Source organism: Rhincodon typus, chromosome 5 (genome assembly GCF_021869965.1).
Source record: "Rhincodon typus isolate 14 chromosome 5, sRhiTyp1.1, whole genome shotgun sequence".
Lineage (NCBI taxonomy): Eukaryota > Metazoa > Chordata > Chondrichthyes > Orectolobiformes > Rhincodontidae > Rhincodon > Rhincodon typus.
The window spans coordinates 72,796,795-72,814,722 of record NC_063336.1 but is presented as its reverse complement, the minus strand read 5'-3'; the positions used below and the strand labels follow the sequence as shown (position 1 = coordinate 72,814,722).

General features: G+C 38.1%; 1 protein-coding gene across 1 annotated transcript in view; it reads left to right on the top strand.

The window, feature by feature from the left end:
- The window catches only part of gtf3c2 (general transcription factor IIIC, polypeptide 2, beta), an 88,979-nt gene extending 72,322 nt beyond the window's left edge, over positions 1-16,657 (top strand). Inside the window, exons 12-16 of the mRNA XM_048597068.1 lie at positions 9,053-9,197; positions 11,737-11,898; positions 12,891-12,978; positions 15,355-15,483; positions 16,388-16,657. Of these exons, the coding sequence (XP_048453025.1) occupies positions 9,053-9,197; positions 11,737-11,898; positions 12,891-12,978; positions 15,355-15,483; positions 16,388-16,657 (794 nt within the window). The remainder of the gene's footprint in view (positions 1-9,052; positions 9,198-11,736; positions 11,899-12,890; positions 12,979-15,354; positions 15,484-16,387) is intronic.
- Positions 16,658-17,928: the final 1,271 nt, after the last annotated feature.

Here is a 17,928-nt window from a genome sequence, read left to right as displayed (position 1 = left end):
CAGAACCAGGGGTCACAGTCTGAGGATAAAGGTTAGGCCATTTAGGACTGAGATAAGAAACTTCATCGCCCGAGAATGTTGAGCTCGTGGAATTCTCTGCCACAGAAAGTGATTGAGGCCAAAACAATGAATATTTCAAAGAAGGAACGAGATATAGTTCTTAGCACCCTTTTTCTCACATTTTCTCCCATACCTTTGATCCCATAAGTCCTGAGTTGGATGATCAGCAACAATCATATTGAATGGCAGAGCAAGCTGAAAAGGCTGAATGACCTTCTCCTGTTCTTTTTTCTATGTTAATATCTTTCTAAAAGAATAAGAGGGGCAGATTCAGCTACAAGTGTCATGCACTCCCACCCTCATCCCAACCTGACATGGTACTACATTGTTAATTCTTCTTCATTTCTGTGTCAAAACCCAACCCTAACTGTACAATGTATCTCTGTCATTTGAACTTCAGAACTTCAAGAAAACAGGTCATCACTACCTTCTTAGGGACAGTTATGGATGAATAATAAATGCTGGCATCACCAGCAACACTCACCAAAAACATATGCAAAAATAAATCAAACAACTTTGTACCTGTTTGTGTCATGGAAGGTAATTACACCAGTTTAATGCTATATTTTTCATATTCATGGAGGTAATAGACGCCACATGATATCATGGTTACATGAATTATTTCCTTGGAAAAAAATTTGAATAATATCTTGTTGATTATAACTGTTCCAAAACTGAAGCAGACAATAATCTCATCACTTCTCATGGTCTACCTGAACTGCAACTATAATAGAAATGGAACTGTTGATATTAGTTATCTAAGTCACCTTTAATTGACAAGTGTTAGCACAAAAATCAAATACTTCATAAAGACCCATTGTTGTATTTGTCAGTTCAGTTCACTTTCAAGAAATAAGAATTATATTCTGTTAGCTTCATTAATATGTCCATCTTAATCATTTTATTCTCAACTACAGCAGCAAAAATTTAAAATGAGTTTTTATGGCCATAAACCTAAGCAAGAGCAATGCTTAATATTTGAAACAGCAAGTCTAGAAAAGTTAATAGTTCTTTCCCATCAGGAATTATGTTCATTAATCTGATATAACCTGAAGGAGAAAAATGTATAAAGGTAATCGTTGGCTGAGCATGTTTTTATTCTGAAATTTGATTATGAAATGAGAGAGGGACAAGACTGGCAGCTTTATGCTCTAGGATTTAGATGTTTCAAGAGAGATAGAGAGGGATGTAAAAGAGGTGGGGAGTTACATTACTGATTAGGGCGAATATCACAGCTGTACTGAGGGAACGACACCTTGAAGGGTTTATCCAGTGAGGTTATATGGATAGAGCTCAGGAATAGGAAGGATGCAGTCACTTTGATAGGATTGTACTGCAGGCTTGCCAATGGCCAGCAGGTGATGAAGGAACAGAGAGTCATAGAGATTTACAACACAGAAACGGACCCCTCCGTCCAATTCGTCCATGCGGACCAAAGATCCTAAATTAATCTAGTCCTATTTACAAGCATTTGGCCCATATCCCTCTAAACCTTTCCTATTCATATACCCTTTCAGATGCCATTTTAAATGTTGTAATTTTACCAGCTGCCACCACATCCTATGGCAGTTTGTTCCATATATGCACCACCCTCTGTGTGGAAAAAGTTGCCCCTTAGGTCCTTTTTAAATCTTTCCCCTGTCACCTTAAATTTATACCCTCTAGTTTTGGACTCTCCTACTCTGGGGAAATGATCCTGACTATTCACCCTATCCATGACCATCATGATTTTATAAACTTCTATAAGGCCACCCCTCAGCCTCTGACATTCCTGGGAAAATAGCCGCATTCTATACAGCCTCTCCCTATAGCTCAAACCCTCCAACCCTGCCAATATCCTTGTAAGTCTTTTCTCACACCTTTCAAGTTCAACATCTTTCCTATAGCACAGAGACCAAAATTGAATGCAGTATTCCAAAAGTGGCCTGATCAATGTCCTGTACAGCTGCAACGTGAACTCCCAACTCCTATACTCTATGTGCTGACCAATAAAGGCAAGCATACCATATGCTTTCTTCACTACCCTGTGTATCTGCAACTCCACTTTCAAGGAACTATGAACCTGCACTCCAAAGTTTCTTTGTTCGGCAGCACTCCCCAGGATTTATGTGGAGAGATTATGGAAAAATGCAGTATTGTAGTGAGTAATTTAACTTCCCCTTTATTTACTGGGACTCACTTAGTGCCAGGGGCTTGGATGGGGGAGGAGTTTGCTAGGTGTGTCCAGGACGGTTTGAAATAATATGTAAATAGTCCAATTAGGGAAGGGGCCATACAATTCCTGTACTAGGGAATGAGCTCAGCCAGCTGATCAGAGTTTCAGATGGAGAGCACTTTGGGCATAGTGACCATAATTCAATATGTTTTAAGTTACTTATGGATAAGGATAGGAGTAGTCCTCAGGTGAAAGTATGAAACTGGGGCAAGGCAAACTACCACAGTATTAGGCAGGAACTGGGGAATGTAGACTGGGGGCAGATGTTGAGGGTAAAGCCACATATGACGTGGGAATCTTTTAAAGGCCAGTTGATTTAGAGTTGAGGGCCAGCATGTACCTGTGAAAATGAGGGATAAGGATGGCAAGGTTCAGGAATCTTGAATGACAAGACGAATTGAGAACTTAGTCAAAAAGAGTCATACATAAGATTTAGGAAACTGGAAACAGTCAGAGTCCTCAAAGAATAAATATATAGCAGAAAAATCTCAAACAAGGAGTTAGGGGGTTAAAGGGACCACAAAATGTCTTTGACAAACAGCATAAAGGAAAATTCCATGGTGGTTTATGCATTTATAAGGATCAAGAGTGTAGCTAGATAAAGAGTAGGTCAACTCAAGGACAAAGGGGTGAACTTGTGTGAAACCGGAGGAAGTGGATGAGTTCCTTTAATGAATACTTTGCTTGATATTCACAAAGAAGGACATGGTGGATTGTGAGTCTCGGGAGGGATATATTGATATGCCCTACGATAAAAACGGTGGTAGTGTTGGGTGTTTTGAAAAACATTAAGGTAGACAAATCCCTACAACTTGATTGAATCTGTTGCAGAATGCTGAGGAAATTGCTGAGACCTTCGACAAAATCTTTGTATCCTCCGTAGCCACAGGAAAGGTATCAGAGACTAGAGAATAACCAACATTATTCCTTTATTTAAGAGGGGCAACCGGGATAATCTAGGAGATTACAAGCTGGTGAGCTTTACGTCAGTGGTAGAGAAATTATTTGAGATGATTCTTAAGGATAAGTTTACTCGTATTTGGAAAAATATGGACTTGAGTTTTTGAAGGAAGTGACAAAGATAATTATTGAGGGCAGGGCAGTAGATGTTGTCTATATGGACTTTAGCAAGGTCTTTGACAAAGTCCCTCTTGGCAGGTTAATAAAAAAGGTGAAGTCACACAGGATCATGGTGAGCTGGTAAGTTGGATGCAGAAATGGCTTAGCCGTAGAAGACGGAGAGCAGTGATGGAAGGGTGTTTTCAGATTGGAGATCTGTGACCAGTGGTGTTCTGCAGGGGTCAGTGTTTGGGACCCTTGTTGTTTGTAATGTATATAAATGATTTGGAGGAGAATGAAAGTGGCCTAATTAGTAAGTTTGCAGAGGGCACAAAGATTGGGATAATGAAGTGGATTGCCTGAGGATACAGCGGGATATGGATTGGCTAAAGACTTGAATGGAAAAATGGAAGCTAAGGTTTTTTCCGGACAAATGCAAGGTGATGCATTTTGGGAGATCTAATGCAGCAGGGAAGTATATAGTAAATGGCAGAACTTTTAGTAGCATCAACATACAGAGGGATTTAGGCATACTGAAGTGGCAACAAGTGGATAAGGTGGTCAAGAAGGTATATGACATGCTCACTTATTGGTTGGGCCGTAGACTATAAACATTGGCAAGTCATTTTGGAGTTGTATAGAACTTTAGTTAGACCACATTTGCAATGTTGTATACGGTTTTGGTCACCACACTACCAGAAGGATGTGGAAGTTTTGGAGAGGGTTCAGAAACGGTTTACCAGGATGTTACAAAAACTAGGCAACCAGTGATCCTTCCTCAGAACTCCTCAGTTGTGGACCCGAAACATTAACTCTGATTTTTCTGCACAAACACTGCCAGACCTGGTGAGCTTGTCCAGCAATTTCTTTCTTTTTTTTTGTTGCAATTTCTTTTATTTGTTTCTGATTTCCACCATCCACAGTTCTTTTGGTTTTTAGCCATGATGTTGCTGGTTTGGACAGTATTAACTATGAGGAGAAATTGGGCAGGTTTGGTTTGTTTTTGCTTGAATGTTAAAGTATGAGGTGGGGGGGTGGGTGGCGACCTGGTAGAAGTTTACAAAATTATGACAGGCATTGATAACATGGATAATCAGAGACTTTTTCCCATGATAGAAATGTCAATTACTAGGAAACATAGGTTTAAGGTCAAAGGGGATAAGTTTAAAGGACATAGGAGAGGCAAAGGAGAGATAAGTGCCTGGAATATGCTACCAGAGGAGGTGGTGAAGGTGGATACAATAGTAATGTTTAAAAGGCATGTTGACAGACGTGTGAATTATAGAATCCCCACAGTGCAGATAGAGGCCGTTTGGCCCATTGTGTCTGCATCGACCCTTTGAAGAGCATCCCATCTACACCAACTCCACACCCCACATCCTCACATTTACTATGGCTAATCCCCCTAGCCTGCATATCCCTGGCATACCCGGTAGAAACTAAACCAGATGTGGGGCAAATGTGCCAACTCAAGACAAATGGTCTAAGGCTAGAATGAAACTTGAATACCTGACGCTGAGGCAGCAGTGCTAACTATTGTGCCACTCAAATAGGCAGGGAGTAGACAGATACAGACAGCATAGAGGCAAAAGATTTTTTGTTTAGAAAGGCATCATGTATTGGCATAGTTTTGCTGAGCCAAAGGGCCTGTTCCTGTGCCATACTGTTATTTGTTCTTTTATATGACTATGTTGTGACCATTTTTGATATCCTGTCACTTGAACCTCTGTTAATAGGTAAGAATCATAGAATCCCTACATTGTGGAAGCAGGCCATTCGGCCCATTAAATCCACACCATCCCTCCAAAGAGCATCCCACCCAGATCCACCCCCCCTACCCTGTCCTTGTAACCCTGCATTTTCCATGGCTAATCTACCTAGCCTGTACATCCTAGACACAATGGGCAATTTAGCATGGCCAATCCGCCTAACCTGCACATCTTTGGAGTGTGGGAGGAAACCAGAGCACCAGGAGGAAACCCACGCCGACGTGGGGAGAATGTGCAAACTCCACACAGACCGTTGCCCAAGGGTGGAATCGAACCTGTGTCTCTGGTGCTATGAGGCAGTAGTGCTAGCCACTGTGCTGCCCTGAAGATTAACAAAATCTGTTTTCTCTTTTTAAATTTAGTAATACAAAGTATCTTCTATTTTTGTTACTAAATCATTTTAAAATTAATAATGCAAATCTTTCTTCCAATTCTAGTTTTTCCCCGTTGCATTCCACCAGAAAAAGTGTTGCTTATCGCGTTGCAGCAAAAATATTTCTCCAAGATGCTGTAACCGTAGCAGTTTCCCCACCCACATGGGTCTAGTCTGTGGAGAAAATTTTTAAATACTAGTAATTCAGAAATGAGTGGCCTTTCATGTATTAGTTAGCGTAAAGAGTCAGGAAAAGTGCTGTACAAACTTTCAACTCCATTCATTAGACATCTGTCCCAGTGCCATTCTTGGATATTTTCCTTGGAGTCACTGTCTCACACTGCACCTGAAATCAACACTTCTAAGTGGTAGCTCTCAGCTTGCATGTATTATTTAATTTTGTTTCTTTATAAATCATTCTGGTTTCCAGAACTCAGCTCAAACTCCAGTTTGGTATCTATTCTTAGGATAGATGTGTTTTGAGAACCAATCATGAATTGTAACAGGGTTGATCAGATGCACACTAGCCATGCTCAAACAATCATTTCGGGGGAAAAAAGCTTCATGATCGTGTTGAAAGTGTATGCCTCGTGTGAGGGGAGAAGTTGACGAGGAGAGCTTTTCATGGTAACCTCAGTTGGTGTCGGAATTGAGCCCATGCTGTTGGGATCATTCTGCTTCACAAACCAGCAACGCAACCAACTGAGCTAACTGATCTCCTAATACCTATTTAAAGGTATTAGCAGACATGCAGTAGGCATATTACAACTTGATACAGGCAGTCTGTTAATTTTTAATTATATAGACAATTAATGATCACCTAGACTTTAAAAAATGTAAAAATCTGGGTTTATTTTTATCTTTCTGTTGTCTCATTGATGTAGTAAAGCTGCAGTGATGCAAGTAAACAAGTAATAAGTTTATAGAGGTGAGGGATTTCAAAAAGGGATATGCTTAGGTATTTAACACTGAAGTAGTATCAATCATTATGTGGACTGTTAACAAACATAGATTAAAATGCTAACTACTGGTATCAGTACAAAATATGTTTCTGTATGAAGTCCCAAATGATCTTCGAGATTTTCCTCACAAGCTTAGTGAATTCTAGTGTTATCCTTGTCTCTATCTCCAAGTTATTTTTCCAGCTTTCTAGCCAGCAAGAAATCTTGAATTCATTCAAATTTCCCCTTTTGTCTATCCTTTCACCTCGTCATTGCTGACTGTGTCGCAAGCCTTTTCAGCTCTAATCTATAAAATTCTCTCCTTACACCTCATTCAAGGATACTGAGCCTTCGCAACAGCACTGCAGATGAAATTTTTGATTCGTTCCACTGCCAATAACTCAATAATTTATTGGATAGAAGTCAAGATTATCCAATAATAGAAATTAAGCAAGGTAAACAACATAGTAATATCAGATGTTAGTACAGGAAATGTGCATTACCATATCAATTGAATTAAATAGACTGTTTACTATGTATAGCCTTGATGAAGTGGGGCTCAAATAATATAAATCAAACAGTTGTCTGCATAAGAGAAAAAAACTTTGCCTGTTTACTTCAGCAATTTCAAAGCATTTATTTAATTCATCCTTTCAGGCTCCTCCTGTATGAGTTTCTTGGTCAGCTGGGTAGCAGACAACCTATTTTCAGATTTTTACCACTGCATCTGTATAGCAAGTCATTTAAATGTGTGGAACTGATCCAGAATGATTGGGCTTTTTGTATCTTCTTATTGTTTCAAACAATGTCCTGATGAACATTGGGTATTTGTGTCCTGTATTATTGAATATATTGGTCCGATATGTCATGCACACCCTAAAACAGCTGGAGAATACAAGGACTGCTTGGCAGCTTGGTCACAAACTAGGCATTAAACTATGTGAATTGCAAAGAAAAGGTAATTGTGGATCACCCAGTAAAATGGACTGGATTTCTGACTTGTATGGCAACCTCATAGTATTAGTTTGGGACAGATACTGTGGCAAGAACACTGCTTTTTTTTTAAACTTCCCTGCTCAACCCATCCCTGTTCTGTTTTACTATCCCCTACTTAACTTTGACAAATTGCTCCCTTAAGTTCCAGCCCCAATGTTTCCGTTGTTTCATGTAATCTTATTGAATTCTTTGAAGAGGTGACCAAACACGTGGATGAAGGTAGAGCAGTGGATGTGGTATACATGGATTTAAGTAAGGCGTTTGATAAGGTTCCCCATGGTAGGCTCATGCAGAAAGTAAGAAGACAAAGGGTAGTAGTGGACGGAAAATATTCATCATGGTGCTCAGTTACGAGTGGTGTATGATAAGGATCTGTTCTGGGTCCTCTTCTATTTGTGATTTTTGTAAATAATTTGGATGTAAGAGTAGAAGGGTGGATTAGCAAGTTTGCAGACGTTATGAAGGTGGGTCAAGTTGTGGATAGTGCAGAGGGCTGTTCTAGGTTACAAAGGGACATTGATAAGATGCAGAGCTGGGCTGACAAGTGGCAGATGGAGTTTAACCATGAAAAGTGTGAGGTGATTCATTTTGGAAGGACAAACTTGAAAGCAGAATGCAGGGTTAAAGGAAAGATTCTTGGCAGTATGGCAGAGCAGAGGGATCTTGTGGTTCATGTCCACAGGGTGGATAGAGTTGTTAAGCAGGCATATGGTGTGTTAGCTTTCATTAATAGAGGGATTGAGTTCAAGAGCCGTGAAGTTATGCTCCAGCTTTACAAAAGCCTGGTTCGGCCACATCTGGAGTATTGTGTCCAGTTCTGGTCGCATCATTACAGGAAAGATGTGGAAGTGTTGGAAAAGGTGCAGAGGAGATTAACCAAGATGTTGTCTGGAATGGTGGGGCAGTCTTACGAGGAAAGGTTGAGAGCGCTAGGGCTTTTCTCTTTAGAACGATGAAGGATGAGAAGTGACTTGATAGAGGTGAACAAAATGATCAGAGGTATAGATAGAGTGGACAGCCAGAGCCTTTTTCCTAAGGTGGAGGTAGCTATTACGAGGGGACATAGTTTTAAAGTGAGTGGAGGTAGTTATAGGGGACATCAGAGAGAGGTTCTTTACTTAGAGAGTGGTAGGGGCGTGGAATACCCGGAGAGGGTAGTGGAGTTGGCCTCATTAGGGGCATTTAAGCGGCTATTAGGTAGGCATGTGGATGATAGTGTAAGGAAGCGGTGGAGGTTAGATAGACCTTAGGTTTAGAGTAAAAGTTCGGCACAACAACGTGGGCTGAAGGGCCTGTACAGTGCTGTACTGTTCTATGTTCTATGCTACATGCTCATGAATAACAAAATTGCATTAATGTGTTTACTTCACATTAGGAAACAAGGTCAACATCAGAGGCAGTGGCTTCATTGCTGCATATTTGGGATCATGAAATGGGCTTCGTTGTCTAAATTCTTTCCCTTGATGTGATGTTGTCTTGCTGGTCCTTTTCTTACAATGACCTTTGTGAATTATTACTAGCATAAAACTGAGACTATAAATAACCAAAACACCTTATATCTTTGATGTTATCTTGTAGTACTTCTAATAATTTAGAAGAATGTGTATCACAACATTTTTAAATTGTCTTCTCAAATTAGGTACGGTTGCTCTTTGGAATCTGAATACTACATCATTATTGTTACGAGTTCAGCAAGGAGATGGAACTTTGAGGGTCTTTCCTTTCCACTCCTTTGTTGCACACGACCATGCTGTCAAAGCCATTGCTTGGAGTAAAGCTCACAGGTAAGAAAACAAGAATGTGAGAAATCAGCTTCAATCTTACGGAATTAGAAATTATCTTTATTTCCTTCCTTTAGCCAAAGGTATCTGGGGATAGCAAACAAAAGCAGGTAAAAACAGTTAGGTTGCAGATCTGTTATGATCTTATTGAATACCGGAACAAATTTGAGGTGTTTAATGGCCTACTCCAGTTCCTATGCAATGCATGTATTTTCTTGTGGTCCTCTGGGCCAATAACCAGGTTCATGTAAAGCCCTTCTTAGGCAAAAGTAAGGATAGATATTAGAAGTTTTACACAGCCCTTATGTCTCTCGTCTGTGTGTCCCCATCTAATGGAAGTATGCTACTCAGCAGTATAGACACGAGGCTATGTCAGACTTGGCATTTCAAATTATTGTAACTAACACTACATTGTTACACAGTACCAATATGACTGACTTAGCTCAGACTTATTTCCAAACATTCTGTTGGAGCTTTGCAATACTTCCTTGGTAGAGATGGTGCAATCATGATAGATTTAAATGTAACGATTCAAGACATATTGTTTGTGGAGAGTAGAAGGAGTTTTATTTTGCATGTGACACATCCCACTGAATTGAAGCATGAAGGAAATAGGAGAAATTAAAAGTTTATTATTCTGTTGAGTATCTATTTACTCAACAGAAAAATATATTTAGAATTTCTCATAACTGACATGCATCATATATAGTGAATGCAAAACAAAAATCCTGATGTTTCAAATACTATTTTTGAAAATTAACTTCGAAACCTCACAAAGTAAGTTAATTGGCAAAAGCAAACTACTGAATGTTTTGATACCTGAAATAAAAATAGAAAATGCTAGAAACACTCAGCAGGTCAGGTAGCAAATTCTTTGGCAAAGTTTATACTGCAATGTGCAATTTCCAGGCTGTGAGAGAAGAGGCATCATTTGAATAAAAATCATTGTTATATTTTCTTCCCATATTTTTTGATGCATGGATGAATAGCATTCGGTGGAATTGTCACTTAGTGAGCCAAATGCAGCAGTTTCTGCACCAAAAGCAAATAGCAAATTGATTAATTTTTCTCCCTTCAGCACTCATTATGCATGTTTCTAAGCATCACAGCTGCAGTTTATAGTATCCTACTTTGACAGATCATGATAACAATCTGACTCCAAATTGTAGCCAATGTTCTACATTTTAAAGAAAAAGTTTGAAGAGAAAGCAAGCTTCAAACATTTTGCATGCTAAAGTTTGATAAGATTTGCAGCTCAGGTTCTGGATGAGGTTGTAGACTTGCTTGTCGAGCCGGCGTGTTTGATTGCAGACGTTTCATCACTCTGCTAGTTAACAGTGCGCCTCCGGTGAAGCGTTGGTGTTCTGCCCTGCTTATTATTTATATGACTCAGTTTGTTGGGGTGGTTGGCATCACATCCAGTTCTGTTTTTCAGTGGTTTGTATATCGAGCCCAGTTTAGTATGTTTGTTGACGGAGTTCCAGTTGGAATGCCAGGCCTCCAGGAATTCCCTAGCATGTCTCTGTTTGGCTTGTGCTATTAGGGATGTGCTGTCCCAGTTGAATTTGTGTCCTTCTTTGTGTGTGTTGAGACCAGTGAGAATTGGTCATGTCTCTTGCAGCTAGTTGGTGTTCATGTATTCTTATTGTGAGTTTTCTTCCAGTTTGGCCTATGTATTGTTTCTCTCAGTCCTCGCATGGTATTTTGTATGTTATGTTTATTGGTTCTGTGTATGGGATCCTTTGCGTTCATCAGTAGCTGTCACAGGGTGGTTGTTGGTTTTGTGGGCTACCCTGATACCTACCTCTTTTCAAGAGTTCCCCATTTTTGATAGGAGGTGCATTTTGCAATAAATTATATCTAATTATGACATCAGAAAGAATACAAATTTATATGAAATGACTGAATTACACTTAGATTTTTAAATACTAATTGTGGGCTCTGTTAAGATAAATTCTTAAAATATTTTTAGCAGAAAGCAGTAATTCAGTGTCAAATGTGGATGAATATAATTATTTAAAAGCATTTTTGAATTTTTCTCTGTGAAATAATTGCACTGTCAATCTCTAAATTTGTTGAGAGCTATAGTGTTAATTGACAACTATCATAATGCATTCTTGGTAAAGGTAAAGTTGCCATAGTCCTACTGAACCATTGGGCTACTGTCTTATTAGAGAGAGATGACTCATGGTGGTTTTAATAGGAAGTTGAACCTGAGCGTCACCATGACTCATGCGGGGGGAGAAGTTGAGAAGGTCAGCAGGAGTTGAACTCTCACTGTTAGCATTACTCTGCATCATAAACCAGCCATCAAGCTAACTGAGCTAACCACCTTTCTTGACTGAAACAATAGGGAGACAGTGCCAATAGGGTAATCTGATAAGAAAATAAGATTAACATAAATTATTGTGCATAGTTATGTTCATAATGAATTACAAGTGACATTTAAGCACCATAGCCTCTATATGTAATTTATTAATTACATTTTAAGATTTTGCTCATAGTGGTGAAATTTACTTTCTCTCAAATTGTCTGCTGATAGCAATTTTCTAGTAACAGCTAGCCCTGACAGGAAGATCAAGTTCTGGGATCTCAGAAGAACATATCAACCAATCAATGAAATTAAGCGTTATTTGAACACAGAGGTTGCCTGGTTGCTTCCATGGTGTGGAGTTATGGTAGCACAGGAAAATTGCTACGCTGCGTAAGTGTCAACTGCCTTTTGGGCTAACATTTAAATGTGGAAATTGATTTATATAATTATGTAATACATAGAGGGCAGTGTTAATAAGCTTATTTACTTTCACCTAATTAAGTTTTTAATTTTTAGTCAGGTCTTCATGAATATATATGTACCAATTTGCAATGTAGAGTTACCAAATAAAGGATCGCTAAAGAAACACAAACGACTATTTTTTTAAAAAGATGTGCAAATAAAACAAGGGTGATGTGAGAAAAAGACTTTTTTGCTCAGTGAGTAGTTAGGGTTTGGAATGCATTGCCCAGAAATGTGTTGGAGGCAGGTTCAATTAAGGAATACAAGTGGGCATTGAATGATTATTTGGACTAAAATAATGTGCAGGGAATGTGGGGATAAGGCCAGAGATTTTTCAAGGAATTAGAACTGGTGCTGGCATGAGGGATTGAATAGTCACCTACTGTACCATAGTAATTCTATCATTCTGTGATTTAGGGTATTTATGACGTTTATGTAAAGTGTTTTTTGAGTCAGCATCTCGGTAATTGAGTAAAGCAGGAATCAATAGGAGATTTAAAAAATCAAACTAAACTAGCAAGTGCAGAATAGGAAACTTTTTTGTTTCTCTTCATTGACTTATTTCTATTTGGTCCCCCAAATAGAATTCAAAATGAAACTTTTCATTGTCTATCTATCATTTTATGAATGTATTTCTTAACTTGCTGCATTTCTATGCATTTATAAATTGAGAACAGAAAGGCTTTTGAAACATGTATCATATTTATCAACCTATGTATAAGAATATTCTATATAACATTCGAAGTATACTGTTGACTTATGATCTGATCTATAATAAGGTTCAAAAGCTAGATGAAGTTCTAATAAATCATTTAACCTGTCTACCATTATACTCCGAAAACCACAGACAAGCTTTATGTTGCTAAAACTGTGTATGCTCAAAATATCTACGCAAGACCCAAGAAATTTTCCTTTTACAGGTTTGGACTCAGTGGAATTCACTACGTAGATGCTGGTTTTCTTGGATTTAAGCCATATTTTGCTGCACCAAGAGCAGGAACAGTGTGGGTAAGTTTATTTATTGTTTTAGAGTCAGTAAAGTATATTTAAAGCAGTTACTTAAGAATCTAAATGAAGTAGAGGAAGGTAGGATTTTGAGTACAAGTACACAAATCATTAAACATAGAGATACAGGTCAACAACGCCATTTAAAGAAATGCAAAATACCTCTTCTTAGTTTTAGAAATAATGCCTAACTTGTTTCAGACTTTGCTGAAATCACATCAGAATTGCTGTGTATAATTTTGGTCTTCATATTATAAAAATTTATTGAGGTTGTTAAACTAATTTACAAGAATGGCACCAGAAATGTAGGGGTACCTGTCATAAGATGATAAAGTTTTTCTCTTGGAAAATGGGTGATCTAAAAGAGTCCTTTGAAATTGTAAAAGGTTTTAATACAAAAGGCAAGATTTTTCTGCTTATGGAAACAACAAAACTAGAGACCATCAATATAAGATAGAAGTTAAATAAAGAATTCAGAAGAAACTTGTTTATACAGACAATGGTGAGATATGAGCTATGTACCTGGGAGAGTATTTGAAGTGAATAGATTAGATGCAAAAGTGAAAAAATAAGAGTAGACCGGGGAGATAATTTTCTAGTCAAGGGCAATTGTCTGTTTTCCCATGCTCTGAAGATTTTTACCTATTCAAAAATACAGTAATAATTATGAAAATTATTTTATTATGGCCTTCTTAAAAGTCATTAATGGTGAATTTGTACAATCATGTTCTGTTCTACATCTGATCTGCCCTTGCTGAGTTTGGTTACTGAAAAGAGCAAAAATATATCTGTTAAAGCAAATAATTTGGTGTGACTTGACCAATTTCACAAATTTTTGCAATTACCTCATGAACAAAGGTTTGAAAGTCCAGGGTATTTGATCCTGATAGGTGTGAGGTGATGCACTTTGGAAGAACAAACAAGATGAGGAAGTATTTATTAAATGTCAGGACACTGGGTCAGAACAAAGGAACAAAGGAATCTTGAGGTAATTATTCACCAGTCCCTGAAGTCCGCAGAGCAGGTGAATCGGATAGTTCAGAAGGGATATGGGACATGTGCTTTCACCAGTTGTGGCATAGTGTAGAAGAGAAGGGAGATAATGTTGGAGTTACATAGAGTGTTGGTGAGGCCACAGCTGGAGTACGGTATGCAGTTCTGGTCACCTCAGGAAGGATGTGATAACACTGGATCGGATACAGAGGAAGTTCACCAGGATGTTGCATGGAATGGAGAAATTTGAGCTGTAAGGAGAGACTAGATAGGCTTGGATTGTTTTCTCTAGAGCAGAGAAGACTGAGGGGGCACATGACTGAGGTGTATGAACATGGTGAACAGAGAGCAGCTGGTCCCCTTGGTTGAGAGGTCAATCACAAGAGGGTATAGTTTTAGGGTAAGGGTCAGGAGAGTCAGAGGGGATTTGGGAAAAAATATTTTTGACTCGGCGAGTGATGGGAATCTAGAATGCACTGCCTGGGAAGGTAGTGGAGGCTGGAAACCTTACAGACTTTAAAAAATATTTGGATGCGTACTTGCAATATCATAACATTCATGGATTTGGACAAGTGCAGGAAATTAGGATTAGCACAATTTTAGTGGTAGTTATGTTGGTGCAGAATTGATGGGCTGAAGGGCTTTTCTGTGCTGTATGAATCTATGATTTAAAAAATAGTAAGGAAACCAAAGGATATGCCTTTATGGTCTCTGGATGACCCAAAATGTTTTACACCAATTAAAGTACTTTTTCTGAAGTATAGACATTGCTTTAATTATGGTGATAATTAATGAATTATAGCAATTAATTTGCCCAACTATTTTTTGTCTCTGGTATCTTCTAAGTTCTTAACAAATATTCTTTTAAAAATACTTTCAAAAATCCCTTTACTTTAAGGAATCCCATTCCACAATTTTCTGATAATATCGCTTTCCTCTCTGCCTTGTCTGCTGGCCCAGGAAATAGCTTTTCCAGGAATTGCAGAAATTTTTTCAATATAATTTTCATCATAACATTTCTGTCATAGGAGTCATTATATCCTTATTGAACATGGTTGAAGTTGGAAATGCTGCAAAACTGAGGAATTAACCTGCTTTATTGGAGCTGAACCTGTATGTTTCCCTACTTTGTGGCATTGCACATTATCTTGCATGTGAATTATTAGTATACAGTACTAATAACCTGCCTCTGCCCCAGCTACTGTCAGTTTTTGATTCAAGATGTACATGCTTATAAATCTGTCTGAGCCTCTTGTGTTTTTGAAATACTTCTCCTCATTTCAAGGAAAGGAAATCCCCAGCAGATTAATATTCAGTTAATTACTGTCTATATATTTTGATTTTTTTTGTTCTGTTAATGATCTTGTTTTTGTTTTCGGCTTGTAGAGTATTTCTGGCTCTGATTGGTTGAATACCTGCGTCTCGGGAGATAACACAGGAGAGGTGATTGCTGTAATCCTCCCAGATTGTATGAACAACACCATGAATATCAAGCGACCTAATGAGCGGCGTTTTGTAAGTATATATTAACATGTTGGCCCATTTAAGGTAGAGATGATGATTTTGGGAGTCTTTGTAAATCTCTTCTCTAAAAGTAGTAGAAAACACATCTATGAATAGTTTCAAGGCAGAGGCAAATACGTTCTCCATGAAGAAGTGGGTGAAAGGTTATCAGGAGTAGGCAGGAATGTGGAGTAATCAGATCAGTCAATATCTTACTGAATGACAAAGCAAGCTTGATGGGCCAGGTAGCATATTACTAATTTGTATGTTTGATGTTTAAGACACTTAATTCACAATCATTGGAAGAAGCAAACAGGTTAATTTGGCAAGTATGTAAAACAGAATATAAACTACATTAAAAAAATGCCAAAATGCAAAAGTATGAATAATTTGACAAAGCTTTGTTTTATTCAAAGCCAATAAATAAGTGTTTGTTCGTTTTTATGTAATCCAGCTCATGTGCTAAGATTATAGCAATGGAGAGTTTTGATTGTAAAAACTACTTTCAAAACAGAAAGGAAATGTTCCAAGGAAAGAATTTCAATAAATCCCAGATAAAATTTCAGTTTTTAATTATATACAATTCTTTATTTTAACTGCAAATGTGTATATTGGCTATATAATTAAATCTGTATCTAACGTGTATCTGCAATCTTCCACCTTTCCGTACAGTATTGGCCCCTAGGGGCATGGAAACTCAGATATTTCATTTCAAAGCACCACAGGTTTATAGGACTGGTTTTGATAATCAATTATTTATTAAATTAATGAAGAATATCCAACTGGCCAAACGTTAATGAATCAATGAAGAATGCATCCAGTTCCCCAAGTAATTACTAAAAACAGGCTTAAATATCTTTAATATACTCCTCTTAATGTATTGTGTTGTTAGTTATTCACTATTATTTTTGTGCAGCCTGTTTATAAAGCTGACCTCATTCATCACAATGCTGGCAGTAACATTTCAGTCTCCTGCTTACATCAAAAAGAGAAAGAGGCCAATGTCGAAAAGCATTCTTCTGAAATGGAGGAGGAAGATTCAACTTCCAGTCCTGTCATTGAACCAAAGACTTATAATGATACAGTGAAGAAATACTACCTAATGTTTGACGATACTGACTTGGTGAGCAAAAGTAAATCTGTATCATACTTAATTCAGTATTGTGCTGAGAGGCATTTGCATTAGGCCTTGCATAATATGCTAAGTGCTAAGGTCTATGTGTATATACAGATGTGCACTCTTACGTATGTCTGCCTGTGTAATTCCTGTTTTTATCTCCTTCCGCATGTCATATGTTAGTGATGTATCGGTAGGTTTTAAGTCTTTGCTGCTGGATTGCTAACAATTTTAAAACTCTATTTTAAGGTAGTAGTTTATATAAAATACATTTCAATGTCAGCAACCAGTGGATTATATTTTAAAATGTAATCCTTTGGTACATATGGAAAGAATTACATTGGATGCAACCCATTGACCAAGTTGCCTTAGCTGAAATGTTTCAGCTGCTCAGAAGATGCATTACACCAGTATAATTAATCTCATCAGGTGGAAATCTTCACCTGCATTAAATTGTTGTTTGAACTTGAATAAGGTATACCTCTGATTATGAGGACTATGGAATTATATTTTCCTTCTCAGTGTCAGCTTTACTTTCCCACTACCAAAATAGGCTGCCTGTTAAACAGATTTTCTAACTAAGCCATTAATGTTGAAACTTAACTGAAATTAAAAACAAACCCTTTGAATCCAGCTAGCTCATCAGTGTGCTTTATATCAAAAAGTTTAATTTATCAAGATGAGTGATGTTTGTCTTGGGGATACTGCAGGCAGGTAATCAGGAGGAGCACTTGGTGTGCCACAAAAATAAAGTAAAAAGCATTTTGGGCTGTTTTTGGATGGTCTATAGCTGTGCCTGGCTACTCTGCTGCATATCAGTCCTGATGGAGAATTACCAGGCTTGAAAAGTTGACTGCTTTCTCCCCACAGATGCTGCCAGACCTGCTGAGTTTCATCAGCTGTTTCTGGCTTTGTTTCAAATCTTGAGCATTGGCATTTTGTATTTATTTAAAAAAATGTCCCTTGCTGTTTGAAAGGATGTCAGAGTTATTCTTTGTTTGTTTGTTTGTTTAATTTCAGAAACTAGGAGGGAATGCTCCATGAGTTATGTCAGGAGATGAAGCTAGATAAGAAGCTTGTTGAAATAAATTGAGAAGATGGGCTAGATTATGGCGGCAAGTGGGATGAGGTCATAGGGAAGAGTTAGATGTTAAGGCTGGGGAAGGTAAATCTGCAGATACTGAGCAACAGTGGGGTGAGCAGAGGTGAGAAGGAGAATAGTGAAATGGTTAATCAGAGTTGCATGGGACTGAAATCTTTCTGCATTCGTCCCATATCCCTCCAAACCTTTCCTATTCATGTACTTACTCGAATGTCTTTTAAATGTTGTAACTGCACCT